The sequence below is a fragment of the Cydia amplana genome, chromosome 14 (genome assembly GCF_948474715.1).
Source record: "Cydia amplana chromosome 14, ilCydAmpl1.1, whole genome shotgun sequence".
Taxonomy (NCBI): domain Eukaryota; kingdom Metazoa; phylum Arthropoda; class Insecta; order Lepidoptera; family Tortricidae; genus Cydia; species Cydia amplana.
Window position 1 is genome coordinate 2,293,591 of NC_086082.1, and position 20,522 is coordinate 2,314,112.

The 20,522-nt window shown below is 40.0% G+C and overlaps 1 protein-coding gene across 1 annotated transcript in view; it reads left to right on the forward strand.

Annotated features, from left to right (window-relative positions):
- Positions 1-912: 912 nt before the first annotated feature.
- Positions 913-20,522, forward strand: part of LOC134653943 (potassium voltage-gated channel protein Shaw-like) — a 272,060-nt gene continuing 252,450 nt past the window's right edge. The window contains exons 1-2 of the mRNA XM_063509313.1: positions 913-1,035; positions 4,475-4,624. Of these exons, the coding sequence (XP_063365383.1) occupies positions 992-1,035; positions 4,475-4,624 (194 nt within the window). The 5' untranslated portion in view covers positions 913-991. The remainder of the gene's footprint in view (positions 1,036-4,474; positions 4,625-20,522) is intronic.

Consider the following 20,522-nt stretch of genomic DNA (forward strand, 5'->3'; position numbering starts at 1 on the left):
AGTTATTATTGCAGTTTTGCAATTGCTCTTAAAACTCCTTTATAATTTCAAAAACTGTGGGTAACTAAACCCATTGGTGGGTAGCGAGAAAATATTAAGTGGGTCCTGAAACTATACTAGGCCTTCTGAATGTTGCCATTTATATTTTTCCCCTTTTTAAGACGTCCAAGAGATGGGTTTGGCAGTTTTTGTTAGGTGGTCGGATACCAGTCAACTTTGGGAATCACTGCTTTATTCCATTATAGTTCAAAATTCTATTTGATTATTTTGTCCTTTTAAAAATACATCAAAACTTAGGAGGATAGGCAGGGTCACGACTAGGCCAGACCGGTAGAAAGGCCAAAAGGTAATACGAAGTTGTTACCTAAATACATGATTCAGTCCTACATAAAGAGCATTAAATAATTCAAAATATTGGGCTATTTTGGGTTTAAAAAAAAACCGGTTCCGAGCCCTGGCTGCAACTACGTTTAACGCAGCGTGCCGAAAGTTGACACTTTCCGCACGGAGAACAGAAAATCGTCCGCGCGTTGATCCTCTATTGATGCTGTAGGTACCTTAACTTGCTTACCCACTAACCAAACCTTAACTTTTGTTAGTTTACCGCCAGACATGTCAAATAGACACCCAAGGCGCAGACCGCAGTGCACCCAGGTGGGGGGATCCCGGATCAGTGCCAAACCGCCCGCCCAAGTCGGCGGTCGCGTCGCGACGCGTTCGCGAACTCCGATCGACATCCGCGAGTGTCGTGAGCTTAAGGTACTATAGGTTTACTTTATCTGAGGTGTTTGGTAAACGCGGTCATTTTCTAGCAGGGCTAAAACTAGTTTATAAGTTACACTTTACAGCTACAGCTTCATGCAACTAAGTCTCTCTTTGGTTGACCATAACAACCAGGCGCCTCAGAAGGTTGACCTATTGGTAAGTTTAGTGACGTAGTGAGGCTGTGAAACGTGTTGTGATTGTTATGTGTTTGTGCGCGTGAACCGCCATGGATGGCGAGAATCGGATAATTTTGAACGTTGGTGGCATCAGGTGGGTTGAGATGGTTGAGGTCCAGATTGCTGGCATGTTTTGATTCATCAATGCGTTGTCTGTACATAATAAGGTGCAACGATAAATAAAGTCAGTTTATGATACCCTGTAAAGCCATATATACCATACCTAATTCAGTTTTATTCTATTAAGTAGCTAACTTAAAATTATTTTAACTTATCAGTAATAATTACATAAAATGTCGCTGACAATAATAATTACCTAACTATTCAGCCAACCAGACTAAAACTGTTGTCTCCATTGTTCCAAGTTATTGGTTTTTAAAGCCCTAAAAACCGATTTGCTTTCCTACAGTACGTAGTTTAAAGAAACTAACTTGTATCATAAATTACAGCTGGGAGACCAGAGCTTAGTACGATTAACAAGTTATACGCAGAGGAATTCGGGGGCTAAATAAATATTAATTTATAATTAACTAGCGCCGCCTCGGCTTCGCGCGGGTTAACAAATTATACATAAACCTTCCTTTTGAAACATTCTATCTATTAAAAAAAACGGTATCAAAATCCGTTGCGTAGTTTTAAAGACCTAAGCATACATAGGGACAGACAGCGGGAAGCGACTTTGTTTTAAGTACTTATACTATAGGTACTTACTTATATGTATGATTATACTTCTTAACAAACTTCGACTTAAGGGATGATTTTCGGAGACGAAGGGTTAAGTATGACTCACGCTAGACCGGGCCGAGCCCGGGCCGGACCTTCCAATGCTTCGTAAACCACGTGATCAACTATCAGCCGTCATAGAAAATGACATGTCGGACGCCTCGAAAGAAAACGAAGCGCCGGAAGCTCCGGCCCGGCCCCGACCCGGTCTACCGTGAGTCATCCTTTAATTCAGGATAAAACTATACACAACAAAATTAGCCGCCTTGTTTATTATTTAACACTTTTACTGCGAGCGACCCGCTAGGTGGTGGATTTCCTATTCGTAGGCGCTTTTTGCTAAATACGGTATTTCCGTGTTATCGGCTACGCTCGTAGCACGTAGCTCGCGCTAGCACTATTATTAGGAGGCAGTGTAGTTTGTGCACAAACCCTTTTCTGAAAACCGCATCAAAATCGGTTCAGCCAAACGCGAGATAATCGCGGACAAACATACGTATACATACCGACATACAAACATACGGGTCAAACTGACAACCTCCTTTTTTTGAAGTCAAAGTCAAAGTGATTATTTGTAAAACATAGGTAAAACTGTTACGAGTACAGTGGTGTAAAAAAATATAAATTTGGTATCACTATATGTTTTGCCTTTTGGCGTAAGTACTAAACATGTCCCGGTCGGTCGGTTAAAAACAAGTTTTTTTTTTTCAAATGTGGTTTACACATCAAATCCTGCTAGGAGAGGTTGCAGACGCAAAAAGATCGGTAGGGCGGCCAATGCTGCGCTTTAAATATTGCGCCAAACGTGATATGGCTGCCTTTAACATCCCATGCACCCAATGGCAGAAAATGGCCGAAGACCGACCCATGTGGCGTCGCGCTATTCATGATGGTCAATCCAAGCACGACGATGCGTGGTTTACCTGTTTAAATGAGAAACGCATGAGGCACCACGAGCAGGCCTCCAACTGCCCATCTGGGGGAGTATACACCTGCCGTGTGTGTGGACGTGGGATCCTCTCTCGCATAGGACTATACAGCCACGAACGCAAGTGTCGCAAGTGCTGCTTAAAAAATCTGACACAGATGAAAAGGCCTATTATTATTATTTGGTTTACACATGTAGATACCTAAATGTAACATGTAAATCCAATGACTCGGTACTTATTGGGCCAGTAAGAACAATTGATTTAATAGTATATAATTCCATAACTTCATGTTTATTACTGTTGTAAAAACGGGCTTATGAGAAACTTTGTCATATTATCCTCTTCTCGAAATAATTTGAAAAGAAGATTTCTATACCACATCGGTGGCAAACAAGCTTACCCCTGATGGTAAGCAGTCTCCGAAGCCTAATATTATATAGACGCCTGCAACTCCAGAGGTGTTATTGCCGACCCTATAATACATAGTTGAGCCGCACCCTCGTTGAGCTTATAGTGTAGGTATTCTATTTACATGGCTTTTGTAGTGTATTATTTTGGCATTCGAAATATTTTCTTGATAGTTCTGGACTCTTTCAGAGTAGGTATGTTCTTGATAGTATTGTTGGGTCCACAAATCGAATCGATTCCTTTTCAACTGCCGTTTCCATTTCCTACTTTCTAACTTTTGATAGCACTTTTATGAAAGTTGTGATTGTAAAGTGAGTGAGTGAGTTGTGTTGTGTTGTACTTTTATTGGACCACTCTTGAAAGTCACTTATCCAAGAAACCTTTGAGTAAATACAAAATATTATACAGGGTTAGGGTGATTTCGGGGCCGTGGAGCAAGAGAAAAAGACATCATACAGAATTCAAAGTTGAGCCTAATGATGTTGTTAAGCCCTTATTGGGATTAGTCCGGTTTCCTCACGATGTTTTCGTTCACCGAAAAGTGACTGGTAAATATCAAATGACATTTCGTACCTACATAAGTTCCGGAAAACTCATTGGTACGAGCCGGGGTTTCAACCCGCCACCTCCGGATTGCAAGTCGCACGCTCTTACCTCTAGGCCACCAGCGCTGTTTTATAATATTTATTTAAAAAACTTGCCCGCTCAAAGTGACCTAGCTACTCATCCGTAGCCCAGATACCAATTAACCGACATTTGCTGACGATCCATAAAATGAACATTTATTTGTTTCCACCTACGCAATAATTTTATAGCCACAACAGCCTTCAGCCCATTCTGGTTCGAAGGACCAATAACCAAGCCTTACCTACCCGGTTAACGTTTTGGACGACATAGACGCTACAAAATTAGTGCCTGAGCTAATTCTTGCGATTAGATTGCTGAGCGGATCCAAGGATTTCTTAGTGCTACTTGCACCATCCCAATAACCGGGGGCTAACCAGTTAAACCGTTAACCTAGTGTCAAATTGTACTGGTAACCATGGTAACTCCAGGTTTAACCTTGCCGAAATGCCAGTAATACAAAGCATTAGAAAGATGAGGATATTGACAGTGACATAAGACGACAATGATAATATTTTGGGTGCTACTTAGATAAAATGAAACGGCAAATAACTAATATTTTACCCTTTTCGGAAGGGCTCCCGAGTCGGAGATTGTGGAGAATTAATATTAATTGTTAGTGATCGTAAACCGCTATTCATAAGGCTTATAACAACTTTAGCAGAAAATTAAATTGTAATTAAAAAGGTTTCTATATAAATTGATAGGCATTGTATCTTTAGAATGAGTAAACTGACCTGATTTTTGATTTATTTTGTTATCTAATCTCTGTTATTATGATGTTTTAAATGAAATAACCGCGAAATGTTTTCTTTGCTAAAGATTAACGTAAACAAACTTTTTTCGCAGATACGAGACCTACAAAGCGACATTGAAAAAGATCCCAGCCACGCGTTTGTCGCGGCTGACGGAGGCGCTAGCCAACTACGACCCCGTGCTGAACGAGTACTTCTTCGACCGGCATCCTGGCGTGTTCGCGCAGGTGCTCAACTACTACAGGCAAGTGTTGAGACTGTTGAGTCATACTGTCGCTGCTAACAGCGATCGTCAACCACGATCTCATGCCCAACGAGTAGGTACTTCTTCAATCAGGTCCTGGACAGATGAAAAGAAAAACTAAAAATATTAACAGGAACTTTTCAACTTCTTCTTCAATAAAATTGTGATACATCTCTGACACAGATATATTATTTACCTGTTCGTAAATATAGAAAAGGTAGCAAAGTAAGGAAGTCTAGCTAATCCGTGTTTCCAAACTAAAGTTGTTGGCAAAAGTTTTCTTTCAATAGACCATTAGTGAGGCGGACACATATTGCGAGTAATTTACGGGGAAGGTGAAGGAATTATTCTTATATTTTGGAGACCTGTGCCCTGTTTATCAAAAGCTTGTAACTTGTAATACAAGTGGAAGTCCCTTTCTAACACAAGCTGTCAAAAAGTGACATCCGCTTGTATTAAAAGTTACAAGCTTTTGAGAAACTGGCCCCTAGCATTGCTCGTAAAACTGCTAGAAATGTGACATGTTAAAGCATGATTGATAAATGAATGAATGAATGAATATATTTTTATTTCGTGTAATACATGGACACATTTTTATTAGAAGAGCTTACAAGCTAGGGGGTTAGTAGGTATTTAAACATTTAAAACAACAGTACACTGATGGGGGAATGCAATCCCTCACAGTGCGACAAGTAGGGACGGTCAACCCTGTCCGCTATCATTCGTAGGATGGTGTTGGGACTGCCTCGCACACGGCGCACCAGGGATGCTGCGCGCGCACGCATGGTAGTATAGAAACAATCCACGCGCGCCGTCGCGAACATCCCTGATGCGCTACAAAAACGAGGCAGCCCCATCAGCACCCGGAACGCATTATTGTACTGGACCCTAAGGGCCCTATATAAGGGGCCTAAAGTGGCACCATTTTTAAAACTACCCTTTATACCTACACGGCTTTCTGCTTTGCACCAATTCATTCTATGTGCGAAAATGCCACTCTTAACAATAATAATATGTGGAAAAATCTTTGACTTTAAAAACATTCCATAAAATATGAGAGTTTTTAATTTAAATTGCGTCTAATATGGCCAAAAAATATCTCCAAAAATTTAAGAATAGCACAAGAAATCATCAAGAAATCTATCTTTTCTTATCGAGTCTTTTTCTAAAAAGGGCATAAAGTAACAAGTGACACTCGGCAAACATGTGACTCAGACGACACCCAATCACTCCCATTTGTCCCCCCACCCGATCTGTAGTGTTGCTATCCATCAATCTGTCAATTGTAGCAAATGGAGACGGTGAAAAATTGCCAGATGGGACTCCTTGCGAGAACATCTGAGGTGACTGTGGTATTCATATAGGGAATTGTGGAATTTTACACTAAAACGAAAATTCAACAATGAATCTTTGCTCTAAAGCAGCGGTCGGCAACCCGCGGCCCGTGAACCTGTCACTTGCGGCCCGCGAGCCTTCCTGGCTGTTTTGTATGTAATATTGACAAACGACAATGTCTGCATAAAGTCATAAATATTAACAAAGTGCGGTCCGCGTCAACTTCGGTAACTACTATGCGGCCCTTGGCTGCTAAAAGGTTGCCGACCGCTGCTCTAAAGTGTGACATGGGAACTAGTCAATTATTTTATAAAATATTAATAAAATAATTCACATACTTATTTTTATTTTTTACTTTGTGTCACTGTATTTTATTTGTATTTTTATTTGTGATATTTTTAGTCTATATACTGCTATGTATATATTAATTATCATAAGCTCAAACGGATTCGAAAAAATTTGACACGAAGAAAATCTGGCAATATACTCGTAATAGTTATTTTTCTAGAATAATTAACCTATTGGACAACTGTCTCAATAAAAAAAACCTACGTCAAATATAAATAGGTTACGCAGTGTTGTTAAACAATAAGCGGGATATTTACAAAAATCACTCGTTTAAATTGATAGCTAGGATTTCCTCATAATTTTTTCCCTTAATAAACTGGCTTTAAAAGCTTCTTTATTTAACATTAAATCCTCCAAAGAAATGAGCACTCAATTAAACAAAAGGCACTCCACAAGACGAGACAAAAGAGAATCTGAGTCTCTGTAAATACTTGTGAGTAACCGACGCTTATTTACATTCTTTGGAATATTATACACCTCTTTCTTACTTTAGAATTGTGTAAATGAGGAAAAGAGATGACCTTAGAAAAAGTTTATTTTATTTTGTACATGAATCCTCAGGCCGCTTTTGGCCAGCACGAGGACTATAACCTAATCCCCGCCGTGCATTGCATGGGGCATTGACGTATATCTCTGGGCTTACCTTACGGGCAATAAAAATGGGCCATGAATGGAGCCAGTATATTGGTGTGACACCGCTGCAACGCGATTGGTTGAATGAGTTCGCATCACGCGCGTGATTGGTCGCAACTAGTGGCGTTAGACTGCACGATTGGCTCGAATTCGTGAGGCGCCGCTGAACTAGTACCATTTTTAGGGTTCCGTACCCAAAGGGTAAAAACGGGACCCTATTACTAAGACTCCGCTGTCCGTCCGTCCGTCCGTCCGTCCGTCTGTCACCAGGCTGTATCTCACGAACCGTGATAGCTAGACAGTTGAAATTTTCACAGATGATGTATTTCTGTTGCCGGTATAACAACAAATACTAAAAACAGAATAAAATAAAGATTTAAGTGGGGCTCCCATACAACAAACGTGAATCAGAATTTTCCTAGAATTATTTTTCATGTTCGTGTCCCATACATATATATGAAAAAAAATTTTTTTACAGTTTTGACTAGAACTCATTATATATCGTCTAGAAATGTTAGTATCTTTCATTTAAATGCTATTTCGAGGCTGTGGAGTGGGTAATGGCTGGGATGCTGGAGTGTCAAAATGTGAAGTTAGCATCTCATTTTAAAATTTCATTTTTTTCGCGAAAATGAGCAGAACTATTTAAAAAAACCATCTAGAACTGTAGAACTATTAGGGATGCTACTAGAACTCTCAAAAAAGATTGAGATGCTGGCACTTGATATGCTAGGTTCACAGACACATTTTTGACCGAAGTTAAGCAACGTCGGGCGGGGTCAATACTTGGATGGGTGACCGTTTTTTTGCTTGTTTTGCTCTATTTTTTGTTGATGGTGCGGAACCCTCCGTGCGCGAGTCCGACTCGCACTTGGCCGGTTTTTTAGTGCCCGTAAGGCCGGCCTGAGATATATAGTTAGTCACAGGACTGTCTCAATTCAAACAGACAGCGATAATCATACTATCTTTGTATTACACTAGCACTAGCACTCAACAGAATAGAATGAGTATAATTGTTTTTGTTCTTATTTACTGACAATTTGGTTTGACCAACTATACGTCAATGGCATGGGGACATAATTATGTATACAGGCATATATCGACAGATGACAACCAAAACTCACAATACTAATACCACCACAAGTTCATAACCGTAATAAACCGTAGTGGTACCGTAATAAGGTTGATTTTTGTTTAGTAATTTTTTAGTAATTAGTGAGTTTTGGTTGTCATCTGACCATATGTATTTGTGGATTGTCATCGGATTGGTTTGTTATTTGTCCATCATAGATGTTATTTTTTTCATAATATTCATAAAAAAAATCACACCGCTTTTCTATGATTTGAATCCTCGCCTAATCATGTTTTTAATACATGTAAGTACCCATGTGCATTTGTAATTTCAAAATAGTATACCTACCATAAAATGGGGTGAGTAGGGTTCGCGGGGAGAGTTGGGTTATGAATGGGGAGAGAAGGGATGAAAGGGGGGTGAGATGGGTTTTTAAGGCTACTGCTATAAAAATAATGTATTCCAATTTAAAATGGAGCTATAGTAATGCTCATAATAAAAAAAATCGATCCAACAATCTTTCAAAATCACCTTTGTATGAAAACCCAACTCACCCCAAATACCAGGGATTACGGGGTGAGGTGGGTTTTCCTGTTTATCGTCAAAGTTATGAAAAGTAACTACCCAAAATAAAATAAAAACTAAAATATAAACGTCCGGAACACTTATTATATACACCATTCAGTTTGCATATGTAAAAATAAAATGTTATCGAGGTTTGAATGTCAGTTTTGCGCGTACTCACCCCATTTTACGGTAAACAATTTTAAGTTTCATCACAGGTAGGTAGGTACCGGCAACCGCCGGGAAGTGCTAACCCTAAACCTGTCCAACAGGCCCAATAGAAAAAACAACCCTTGTCAAAGGTAACTAACAGGGTTGCTACAAACAAATACACATACATAAATGTAATGTTGTTAGATTTGCGTATTGGTATGGGACCTAAGGTAACGCAAAATGACGTAAAACAATTTGGCTGTGTATTGTTTTGGGTGTGTCACCTAAAACATTTCGACTGATTGGTTATTGATGTTGTTTTTGGGACAGTTAAACTTTTCTTCGCGATGTATGTACCTATATATAAAAATTCATATTTGCATTCATGCAAAGATACGAGAACCTCTGTAATATATTTTGTCATTTGTCTTTTGTCTTTATGTCACTACCTAATTTTTTTTAACATTAGATTACAATAAAATTTAAGTAAATTAAAATTTTGTAAAATTTTATATTGTATACTAGTTTTAGCATAAATTTAAATTCATGCTAAAAAAACAAAACCTAAAACGAATTATAAAAGACTTCCCCAAATCTGTCCTTCCGGCATGGTTGCATAAATCGTAGCAACGCCTGAACCGCAAGACTTAGCCCCTGGGCCAACCAGCGGTATGACATATATTACAATTCAATAAATACGAAATCTTAATTAAAATAAAATACTTCAAACGAAATATGTTCGTTAGATTTCATATAGTCTACAAGTAACCAATGAATACTGGTACCTAGATAATCACAGTTCGCGCGGCCAGTCTAAGCCCAGTCGATTTGGCTTAGAACCCACATTGGGAACTATTGATTTATTATCTGTGCCGGCTTTCCGTAACTTGTGACAGTTCGATCACAGCAGCGGGTCCAGTTTGTGACGAGTTTCGGGGTATATAGAAATAGAAACAGTTATACAAAATAATTGATTGAAGGTGGCATGCTACAGGCGGTTACGTCGCTAAACAGCGATTTACATTCATATAACTTTCGGAAACGGGGTAATGTTGAAAATTGCAACTATGTATCTGACAGTAACCAAGATGCCTTAGTACCTAAGCGTTTTACTCGCGTAAGTCTTGCCAAAGTATGAAATGCTTCTAGTTGAGCAGATATTAACTATTTTCAAAATTATCTCGCTTGCGAAGTTATCCGTGCCTTAAACTTCATGAGCCAGTCTCCAAAGATTTTCCATTCCGTTACCGATTTTATACACTTGTATGACGATAGATACGAGTATATGTACTAACGGAATGGACGAATCGAGAAAGGTATGGAAATTTTTCAGTAACTTTTTTCCTAATACGATCGAAAATCGTGATTCTAAGTAGAATAAACATAAAAAATATCAATATTAAAAAAAGACATATGTAGATACAGTAAGCTGCATAGATAATTGACCTCGTCTGCAAACAAGATTCGATGTGGGGGGGGGGGGGGGGCAGTTATCTTTGCAGCTTACTGTACAACTTTAAATACATTTGCCCTTATTAGTGACTTCGATTCGGTCAAAGTCGCGACCAAAAGTACCAGGAGCCCATAAATTCATAAGCTAAAATAAATAAAAGCCGAAAGCCATTAAGCTGCTTTAACGATCCTATATCCCATTCATGGCGGTTCAATATTTAACGAGGACATAAATCGAATCAAACCCACGTTGCTACCGATTCCTTTCCTATACCTACGGCAGTGAAAATTCTCCTCATCCTAAGATGAAAACGGGAAAACGCTGTTTCATCAGTTGCATCCTAAAGGACGTGATTTCTTCTTTTATTTAATGGCGGTCTGGCCAAACAAGTTGGCACAAATTTGCCAAACAAGTTGGCACAAATTTGCCAAACTTAGCAATTTACTTCCTTTTAATAACAAAACTTCTAGTTCCGTGAGATACGGACATTAGTTATATTAAAAAAACGGGTTACTCGCGTAATAATGCAATAATGCCGTAAACGAGGGTAGTTTCTCGCCCCCCCTGCCAACACCGGCGCCCGCGCCGAGTCATCGGGCGCGGAGAGCTGCGGTCTGCAGTCTGCACCGGTCCGTCACCGTTAAGGCAAGCTCCTGATGATGCTACTCGGTACGGAGTGAAACATGTCGAGCGTTTTCGACTTAAAATACGTGAGTGACCCGTTTATAATATATTCAATTTACTCCATTATTTATAAACACGCTACAAACCTCAATTAGCTAATAATCGTTTGTCCTTATCTGTCATTTTGACTTATGTATTTATAAGAAAGGGATAAAACATAGTTTAACTAAATCAGGCCCGTAAAGTTTTATGAATAAGGGGGTTACTAATCGCTAGAATTGGCGCAGGCTTTTGACGCTGCAGCTCGAAACAGCGATCTGGTGCTTATTTTGAACCAGCACCTGAGGTTTTTGATCCACGAGGTACGTCGTCTTCCACGTTTTCGTTTGCCTTGGATTTTCCCCTGTATTATCAGCTGGAGGAGGTCGTATTTGTCATTTCGCAACACATGACCAAAGTACTGCAGTTTCCGAATCTTTATTGTATCTAAAATGTCTCTTCTCTTTTGCACTCTCAGCAGCACACTTTCATTGGTTACTCTATGTGTAAGGCTTGAGTGGACCCTCGAAGCGGAGCGTTCGGCGGGGCGTGCAGCGTGGCGTCGGGCTCACAAGTGATGTGAGCAGCGTGCACTAAGGCCGCTCCTATACGTTTGCATTTGTTTAACATGCACACCGCACGCCCCGCCCCGCTGCACGCCCAACTCGAGCGTCCACTCAGGCCTTACACTATCCGTCCATGAGATTTTCAGTATTCTCCTGTACACCCACATCTCAAACGCCTCTAGACATTTACATAGCTTTAGTGAGTGGCAGTCGTGAGCTAAAACTAGTCGATTACAACGGCAAGTCAACTCAGTTTCAAAACATGCTCGTATTTATGCCTAGTACATTTATCAGCTTTAGAAGTTCGTAGTTGGTCGAAAACTTTCAAGCGGCGCTCTGTAATCCTCTGAAAACGAGGTTTACCCTAAAGGTACCGTTCGGATTCAGACTTCATTACTGCAGCAGTATTGCAGCGTGACATTACTGCCGACTGCATTGCTGCCACAAATGTCAAAATCGACGTTGCTGCCCGAATCTTTGACATTTGCGGCAGGATCATGGCATTAAGTTCGCCTTTTGTACATTAAGTTGTTCTTTTGTGCAATGAAGTTTAATAAATGCATTGGGCAGTAATGTCGCGTTGCAATACTGCTTATAGTTTGTGTGTCATATTCGATTCCTTGACTTGCGATTTGTTGACGGTCCCTTGTCATTGTCACCCTTTCAAATAACCCTATTCAAACATCACGTAACAACATCACAATGGACCCGAAAAGTTATCGTTTACATTGTCAAACCGAATTTACGAAGGAAATCACACTTTGTCGTGTCGAGCATCAAAGGGTCGCTTTTCTGTTGACTCACGGTTTATAAAAACTTTAGTAGTTCCATGGACCATTTAAAGAATGCAATCTTAACTAGTGTTCACTAAATTTAGTTTTAAGTGATTAGTGAAAACTAGTTTTCACCAAGGGACTTTGGAAAAACTAGTTTTGACTGGTATTTTTGAGAGACGGACCGGAAAACTAGTTTAAGGCACAGAATAACTAATAGTACTACTTTAAGGTACATAGGGAAAACGCGTTTTCACTAAAACGGGTTTTTGCGTCGATATTTACGAGTATACTCAAGAAGACACCGGTTCCAAACCGGGTTCGGCAAATTTTGAGGCTTGCGGCCCGATTCGAACTTTAAGATACGTGAAATATTACGTTTAGCTACGATATGGATTAGATATGTCAGTGTCAAAAGTGATGTTTTTGTTTGAAGAAACGCCTCTTTTGACACTGACATAATCCATATCGTATCTAGACGTAATATTTAACTTATCTTAAGGCTTCGTCACACAGGCGCGTTTTCCGGGCGGCGCGTAACGTTTTACATATAAAACGCTCACGCGCCGCTCACTCCCCGCCTTACTATGTTTTGTAGTAAGGCAAGCGTGTTCTCTAGACCTCCGTGCATTATACTATGTCTATAATAAGTCGTGTAAGTACGTTTATTAACGCTACACAAAGCAAAAGTTAACAATAGCCAGGGATCAAGTTGGACAAGTTGGAGAGGTCAAAGTTTAGTCGTTGTTACTATTACTGTTATACGGACTTGTGAGTCGAACGCACAATCTAGCCTAGACACAATTCGCTTTTTTACATACATGTACTGAACCCCTAGTTTATACTAGGGCTACTGTTTAGTTGAATAGAACGTCAGAACGGATTTTGTGTTTTTCCTGTACCCACAAAGGTTAAAAAAGAGGCAACAGGAGTGGTCATTTCTCCATACAAACGTACCTACTCGACTGTTTCCTCGGTGGGTTTTGAAGCTAGAGCAATGATTTTTTAACACAGATTAATATAATTTATATCTGTGTCGGACCGTTTTGCTTTTTTTGATATTTTTGTTTTTTAAGGCGCTAGAGCCCTCCAAAAATGGCTAAAATGGCCTAATTGGCCTATGCCGCAATGAGAGGCGTGGTATTCAAAACTGATATCAATGAGCCAAAAAAGCAAAACGGTCCGACACAGATAATCATTTATATTTCAAAATTTGGTTACGATTGGTTAAGTTTTGGAGGAGGAAACAGTCGAGTACGAAACCTTGATTTTTGAGCTTTTTACGCAGGATTTTTCACCTTGTCCTTATCGCACTAGTTTTAGGAGCCGCTTCCGTTAGCGAGACGGGTATATTTACCTAAAATATTTAAATCTCAGCTCCTGTTTCGTCTTAATGGTGAAATAAATCCCCACAAATTTGTCAAATACTACTAGGCCAATTTTAACGTACAATGATATCAGAACGACATCTAACTGATGGTATTCAGCTAATTCAGCCAGCGTACATTTCGATCGTACTTGTCCATACACGTATTAGCGGGCGAGACGCACGATAACGAAATAATATGATTAAATTTAAAATATCAGCCTGTACCCCTAGTGTAAGTTTCATTCGATAGCGTGACGTGTCGTATGCGTTTGCGTTAAGTGTCATGAAGCTGGTCTGATGATGGAGACAGGAGGTGGCCATAGAAACTATAATAAAACAACGCAACCTAATTGTGTTTGGGGTTTTTAGAATTGTCTCGATGAGTATTAGTTTCCTGTGAAGAAAAGTACAGTCAGCAATAAAAGCTTGTACCTAAAATGAAATTGTTGCCAAAAACTTATTCTGTTTGAGTATCTACGACCCATTTCTTACGTACTTATATTTTTAAGATCACACTTGACTGTTCGTCTCGCCTGCAACACATAAGCAAAGAGAACAAGTCAGATTGTCTGACATCCAAAAGTTAGGCCAAACGCTTGGCCAAGTGAAAAGTTTTGACAAGTGCTTAACAATATTATCTGTCCCCTGTTATCTGGAGTTGGTAAAACTATAATTTATATACTGGCTGTAGTTTCTTGTGAGTTTAGAGTGGTATTTTGGGCGTTGGTAAACTTACCTATACCTACTTAAAATCTACAGTAGAGCAACCTCCTAAAGCCCAATGTCCTACCTATAGTACTTCTTCAGTTCAATGAAGTTTAAATCATATTCAATTGGAACAGAGTCGCTTTTGCTTTATTTCGTTAAATTTCCAACAACGCTAAATAAACTCTATTTATCCTTCTCCTTAGGTTCCAATTTCAGTGGCAAATTTTCATTTGTATGGCTAGGCCATTTAATTTGTATTTTTCATTTGTTAGGAGAGTAATCTACCGTAAGCACATGTTATTATGTATTTTGACTCTACTCTCAAGGAGCGCAGTAAGCTCCCGGTACAGACGGACTGCAACCCGACTGCAACTTGTATGGGAACTGCACGCCGACGTTGCAGTTGGCGTGCAGTTGGCGTGCAGTTCCCATACAAATCGCAGTCGTGTTGCAGTCCGTCTGTATCGGCCCTAAGACCGCCATACTCATAAACCTGACGGCGATGTGACGGCTCGCTGGCTCGACTCCGATCTCACACTTCGTTACACCTTGTATAATTGAAGACTGGTACGCACTGGGTTGTGGAACTCGACGATTATTTTTAGCGTTTTGTAACTCTTACAAATTTTAACTCTAAAAGTATATACCTACACTTCTATGACATACGACGACCAAGTACATAATATATACATTACTCTTAAACAGGGCGCCGAGTTTTCGCATAAAGGCACAAATCGGCTTAAAAAACGCTCAATGCCAGGTTGGAACCTGCATGTCAGCGACGCGCATAGGGAGGCGAGATTGTGTTACCAGATGTGGTTAACTTGTGGAAAACCTTTGCATGGCGATGTGTACAATAGCTTGCGTGAATCAAGGCGATTGTTTAAGTTAAAACTGAAATATTGTCAGAATAATCAGCAACAAATAAAAATGGATATGATAGCTAGAAGTCACTCTAAAAAACGTTTTGGTGAATTCTGGAAGCGAACAAAAAGCCTAAATCCTAAGTCGAGCCTTCCTGCGAGCGTTTCTGGTCTGCATGATCCTGCGGACATAGCTAATGCTTTTAAAGAAAGTTTCAGAATGCATTCGCCGCTCTCTGAGCGGTCGGCGGTGGGTGATTCTGAGGCCGTCAACACCACGAGACTCGCTGTTAAATTTTCAACTAAGGAAGTTGCCACGGTCATAAATAATATGATTAGAGGAAAATCTCCGGGGTTCGACGGCCTTAGCGTTGAACATCTAAAGTATGCAGGTCCCCACCTACCCAGAGTACTTGCTTTGTTTTTTAATTTGTGCATTGCCCACTCTTATCTTCCGAATGAACTAATGTATACGGTAGTCGTGCCAATAGTGAAGAATAAGACTGGAGATGCCTCTGACATGTCCAATTACAGGCCAATCTCGTTAGCTACTATTCTGGCCAAGGTTCTGGACAGTTTGCTTGATAAACAACTCGCCCAGCACCTAAACTTGCACGACACAATTTGGTTTTAGGCCAGGGTTGTCCACGGAGAGTGCAATACTGTGTCTCAAGCAAGCTGTTCAGTACTACACTGATAAAAATACACCTGTATTTGCCTGTTTTTTGGACTTGTCAAAGGCATTCGATCTAGTAGACTATAAGGCGCTATGGAACAAGTTGCAGCATGAGACCACATTACCGCCAGAGGTAGTCTTGATGCTTCGCTACTGGTACGGCAATAAAAGGAACAGAGTAAGATGGGGTGGGTCATACTCAGATGAATATGGGTTGGAGTGTGGGGTGAGGCAGGGGGGGCTGAGCTCGCCCCGGCTCTTCAATCTTTATATGAACCGGCTAATCGGTGAGCTCAGCAGCACTAATATCGGATGTCACGTTGGAGATATCTGTTTGAATAACTGAGGTGTATGCGCCCGCGCCGCCCCCACCAGTCAGTAATAAACTAGCTTCGTTACATACCGGTTGTTGGTTATTTCGCACCCCAAGTACTTCCCACTGGCGACGAACGGACGTTTACCCGCGTGTGTGTGTATTATGATATAATTTAAAATAAATTTATCTGGTTTTACCTCAACGTAAAAATGATTTTGGTTTCAAAGACCACAATGAAAAGCAGCATTGTAGACATTTTAAAAAGGGGGATAAAGTATGGTTAAGATGGTTTACAGCAAGAAAACAATTTTGGACTTTAGGTCTCATACAAAATATAATTGGTAACCGGATGTTTGAAATATATGTTAACGATTACAATGTTTTGTGCAAAAGGCACATTGATCAGATTATGAGGTATACGGGGAGCACAAAATTTGACAGCAATGTAAGAAAAGGTGAGGACGATGACAAGTATACGTGGTTCACTTCGCCACCGCCCTCGGCATCGCCGCCATCTTCGCCACCGTTACCACTTGATCCGCCTCCTTCTCCAGCGACTGTCACTCAGCGGTCGGATTCAGTTTCCAGTCAAATAGAAAGTGAGGAGTGTAACACAGAGTTACAGGTGGAAAAAGAGGCGGAGCAGAGTTCCGGTCCGAATGTGGAACCTGCATCCTCATCCGTCGCGGATAGCGCCCCCGCGCCGCCGCTACGGGTGGGCCCCACCTTGAGGCCTAGAACTAAGAAAATAGACTATACCTTGTAAAGAAAATTAGTAAGTAAGTGTTAGTTTTAATCTTTGTGTTTTCTCATTGTTATCAGGTTTCAAAATTAAAGGGGAAGGAGTGAGGTGTATGCGCCCGCGCCGCCCCCACCAGTCAGTAATAAACTAGCTTCGTTACATACCGGTTGTTGGTTATTTCGCACCCCAAGTACTTCCCAATAACATTAGTTACGCAGACGATATGGTGCTTCTGAGTCCATCGATTGGCGCATTAAGAAAACTGGTCGCAATCTGTGAGTCGTACGCTGTGACCCACGGACTCAAATATAATGCCAAAAAGAGCGAGATGATTATATTTAAGGCAGGGTCAAAGACCTACACAGACGCTCCTGGTATCTCGCTTTGTGGCACACCTCTCAATAGGGTGCAAAAAGTCAAATATTTGGGTCACTGGGTCACGGAGGATTTAAAAGATAATTGTGACGTGGAGAGGGAGCGCAGGTCGCTGGCTGTCCGATGTAATATTGTGGCTCGCAGGTTCGCAAGGTGCTCACAGCCTGTGAAAATTACTTTGTTCAAGGCATATTGCCAATCGTTTTATACTTGCGGTCTGTGGGTCAACTTTACGCAGCGGGCATATAGCGACTTGCGAGTCCAATATAACAACGCGTTTAGGGTTCTGTTGGGGTTGCCGCGGCACTGTAGTGCGTCGGGCATGTTTGCGGAGGCGCGGACCGACGATTTTGCTGCCATAATGCGCAAGCGGTGCGCCTCCCTGTTAGCCCGAGTTCGCGGCAGCACCAACGGGATCCTGAGCGCGTTCGCGGACCGCTGGGACTCCGCGCTGATGCGTCGATGGACGCAGCTCCATGTCTCGCGCTCCATGTAGGTAGGTTATAGGTTTTTAAGTTTTTATTTGTGTTAAATTTTTATTTATGTTGTGCACTAACACTAATTTTAAGTATTCATCTTGTTACTAACATACTATGGGACTTGTCCTGAAATAAATGTTATTCATTCATTCATAATAATTATCTTTGCGAATTTTAATAAAGGAAAAATCGAAAACTTTTAAACGCCTCATGATTAATTATTTTGAACTCAAGGCCTTTCGAAATATCGCTCCAATTATATTAACCAACTAAGCTAATGAAGCTTGTGCACTACAGTAGGGCTAAGATGGCCGGCTCTTTATCATTTGTCACCATGGCTGTCCTGTTCTAACTAAAATGTAAATGTGCGAAAGTGACGCAGGTAATAAAAATGCGACCATGATAGCTGGTCTGAATTGGATACATACGCGAGTGGTTGTAGATAATTACAATGATAATTAGAATGATTTGAAAAATGAATGAAGCGGAGAAAAACTAGAGTGTTTTTTTATGAGACAGGAGGCAAACGAGCAAATGAATCACCTGATAGTAAGCAATTAGCATCGTCCATGGAGACCTACGACATTAGAGTGGTCGCAAAGTGCGTTGCCGGGCTTTATGGTCGGATGTTTTATTACTAAAATATACTATCTATCCGTTTTCGTCATAAAAGGGCAGTAAAATCGACATAGGATTGAAGGGCCAAACTTTTGTAGCTCCAATTTTTTAATTTCCCCCTCTTTCTTTAGCGGCAAATACGATATTAAGCAAAATCGTAAACGCCGCGTTCCTGTAACACAGTGCGTATTACAGGAAAATTTTATTGCGCGTTATTAAATTATTTTCTGTCGCTTTATAGAAAAAAATAACTCTTGACATTTCATTCGAGTACTTTCCCTCCAGGTGGTATTAGAAAATTCCAACCTGTATGTATATTGATTGATACACATACCTAACTTATTACTATAAAATTTATTTTACATCAAGGCCACGTCTTTTATCGCATAACTAACAAAACGAAAGGAAATCCGTCAAACAGAATAAAATAAAATATTGTTTACAAAACCGTCCGTTTGTATATGATTTATTACACGGTGTATTTATTTCAGCAAAATGTCGATGTTTATACTGTACGCGGAAATATACGTCGCAAGAATTCTATTTGTACGAATGTTATTTGTGTTCAAATTTATTTCAGTGAAATTCATCTAAGGCTTAGCACGCACTGCGGTTTTTAAAAAGCGGTTCCGCTACCGCAAAAAATGTAACGTACGGCATTCTTAAATCGCAAGTGCGTGCGCTTATAAAGAATGCCGTACGTTACATTTTTTGCGGTAGCGGAACCGCTTTTTAAAAACCGCAGTGCGTGCTAAGCCTAAGTATCGTTATAATTATAAGGAAGCCTCGTTATTATTCTTTCTGGTACTTAATTGAAAAGGGTTGGCAAAAATACTTACTTACCCTAAATTCGACATAATTCGGCTATATATACTTAGGTTGTATCATGAGATTTATAGGCGTATGCGATAATTAGGATTAGGAATAAGTTTTATTATAATAATCATTATTAAAAAAAATTGTAAGGCGAAATTAGGAACAGGTGGCGAAGATGTTATTTTAGAAATCTTAATTTTTTTTACTTTTAAATTATTTTTACAGAGCTCTTTTTATTGTGAATTCAGTATATTCTACATCTTGGATGTTGTTGGGCCCCAACGGCGAAGTAAGGGTTCCCTAATGTAGATACTTTTTACAATAACAATTGATAATCAGTCACCCGTTGACCACGAACCCTTCAGGGTTCGAAACGTCGGGATGTAGAATAAATTTAATATACCTACGCGATATAATCCGTTTTAATAGTTTTATTTCATGAGTAACTATCGTGATAATGGGGTTTGATAAGATGTAAAATAATGATAAAACGTCGTGATTTTTTCGGTATTTCGCGGGGTTGGCCCCATAGAGTATAATGATTACTGAGTATCCTATACAATAATAATATATGCATAAATTAATCATGCAATATATATGTGTATGTTATATTCACATATACAGTTCTAGTTGATAAACACTTCAAAATATGCTATATTTGTTCCAGTATGTAGTATATACGCCCCAAACACGAAATTTTAATACAAACCATGCGATGTCTGCCAATAGTTTCCACAATGAAGCCTCACACGTACAGTCATATTGAATAATTAACAAAACTGTTATGAGGAAAGTACAGTCCGCCTTCTAATTAAGCAGAAATTTGACGAGGGGCAAAATTCCCTATTACGTGTTAAACTTTCGTACAAATTCAGAATACTAGTAGGAAAAAGGGCTTAAGTGATTCATTATACGATTGCGATTACACCCTTGTAACTTGAGTAACAAAGTTGTGATTTATAATTACATGCGAAAAGTAGGTTTATGAACGGTACATATCATGTGTTATTTATATGGGTTATAATACAGAATGGTAAGAGATATATAGGCGAATCAAATTAGATACAAAACAAAGCGTTTTGAGGAATTAATTGCCAGCAAACTGGAAATCGTTTGAACACCTTAATTTCGTCCTAAATGCGTGTAATCCGAGTTTGCTCAATCCCAGGTAGGCATACCCTTCGGAGATAAATTCTTCCTTGGAATGCCAAAACATTCGATATAGAAGGAACCCACCATCAATTACAATGTCAGCAAGGTTTTGTGGATCGGACACTGGTGGAGAAGAGTTTTTCGGGTTTTACCACGAATATACCAAAAACCGGAGTGCGAGTCGGACTCGGCCACCAAGGGTTCCGTACTGTTTAGTATTTGTT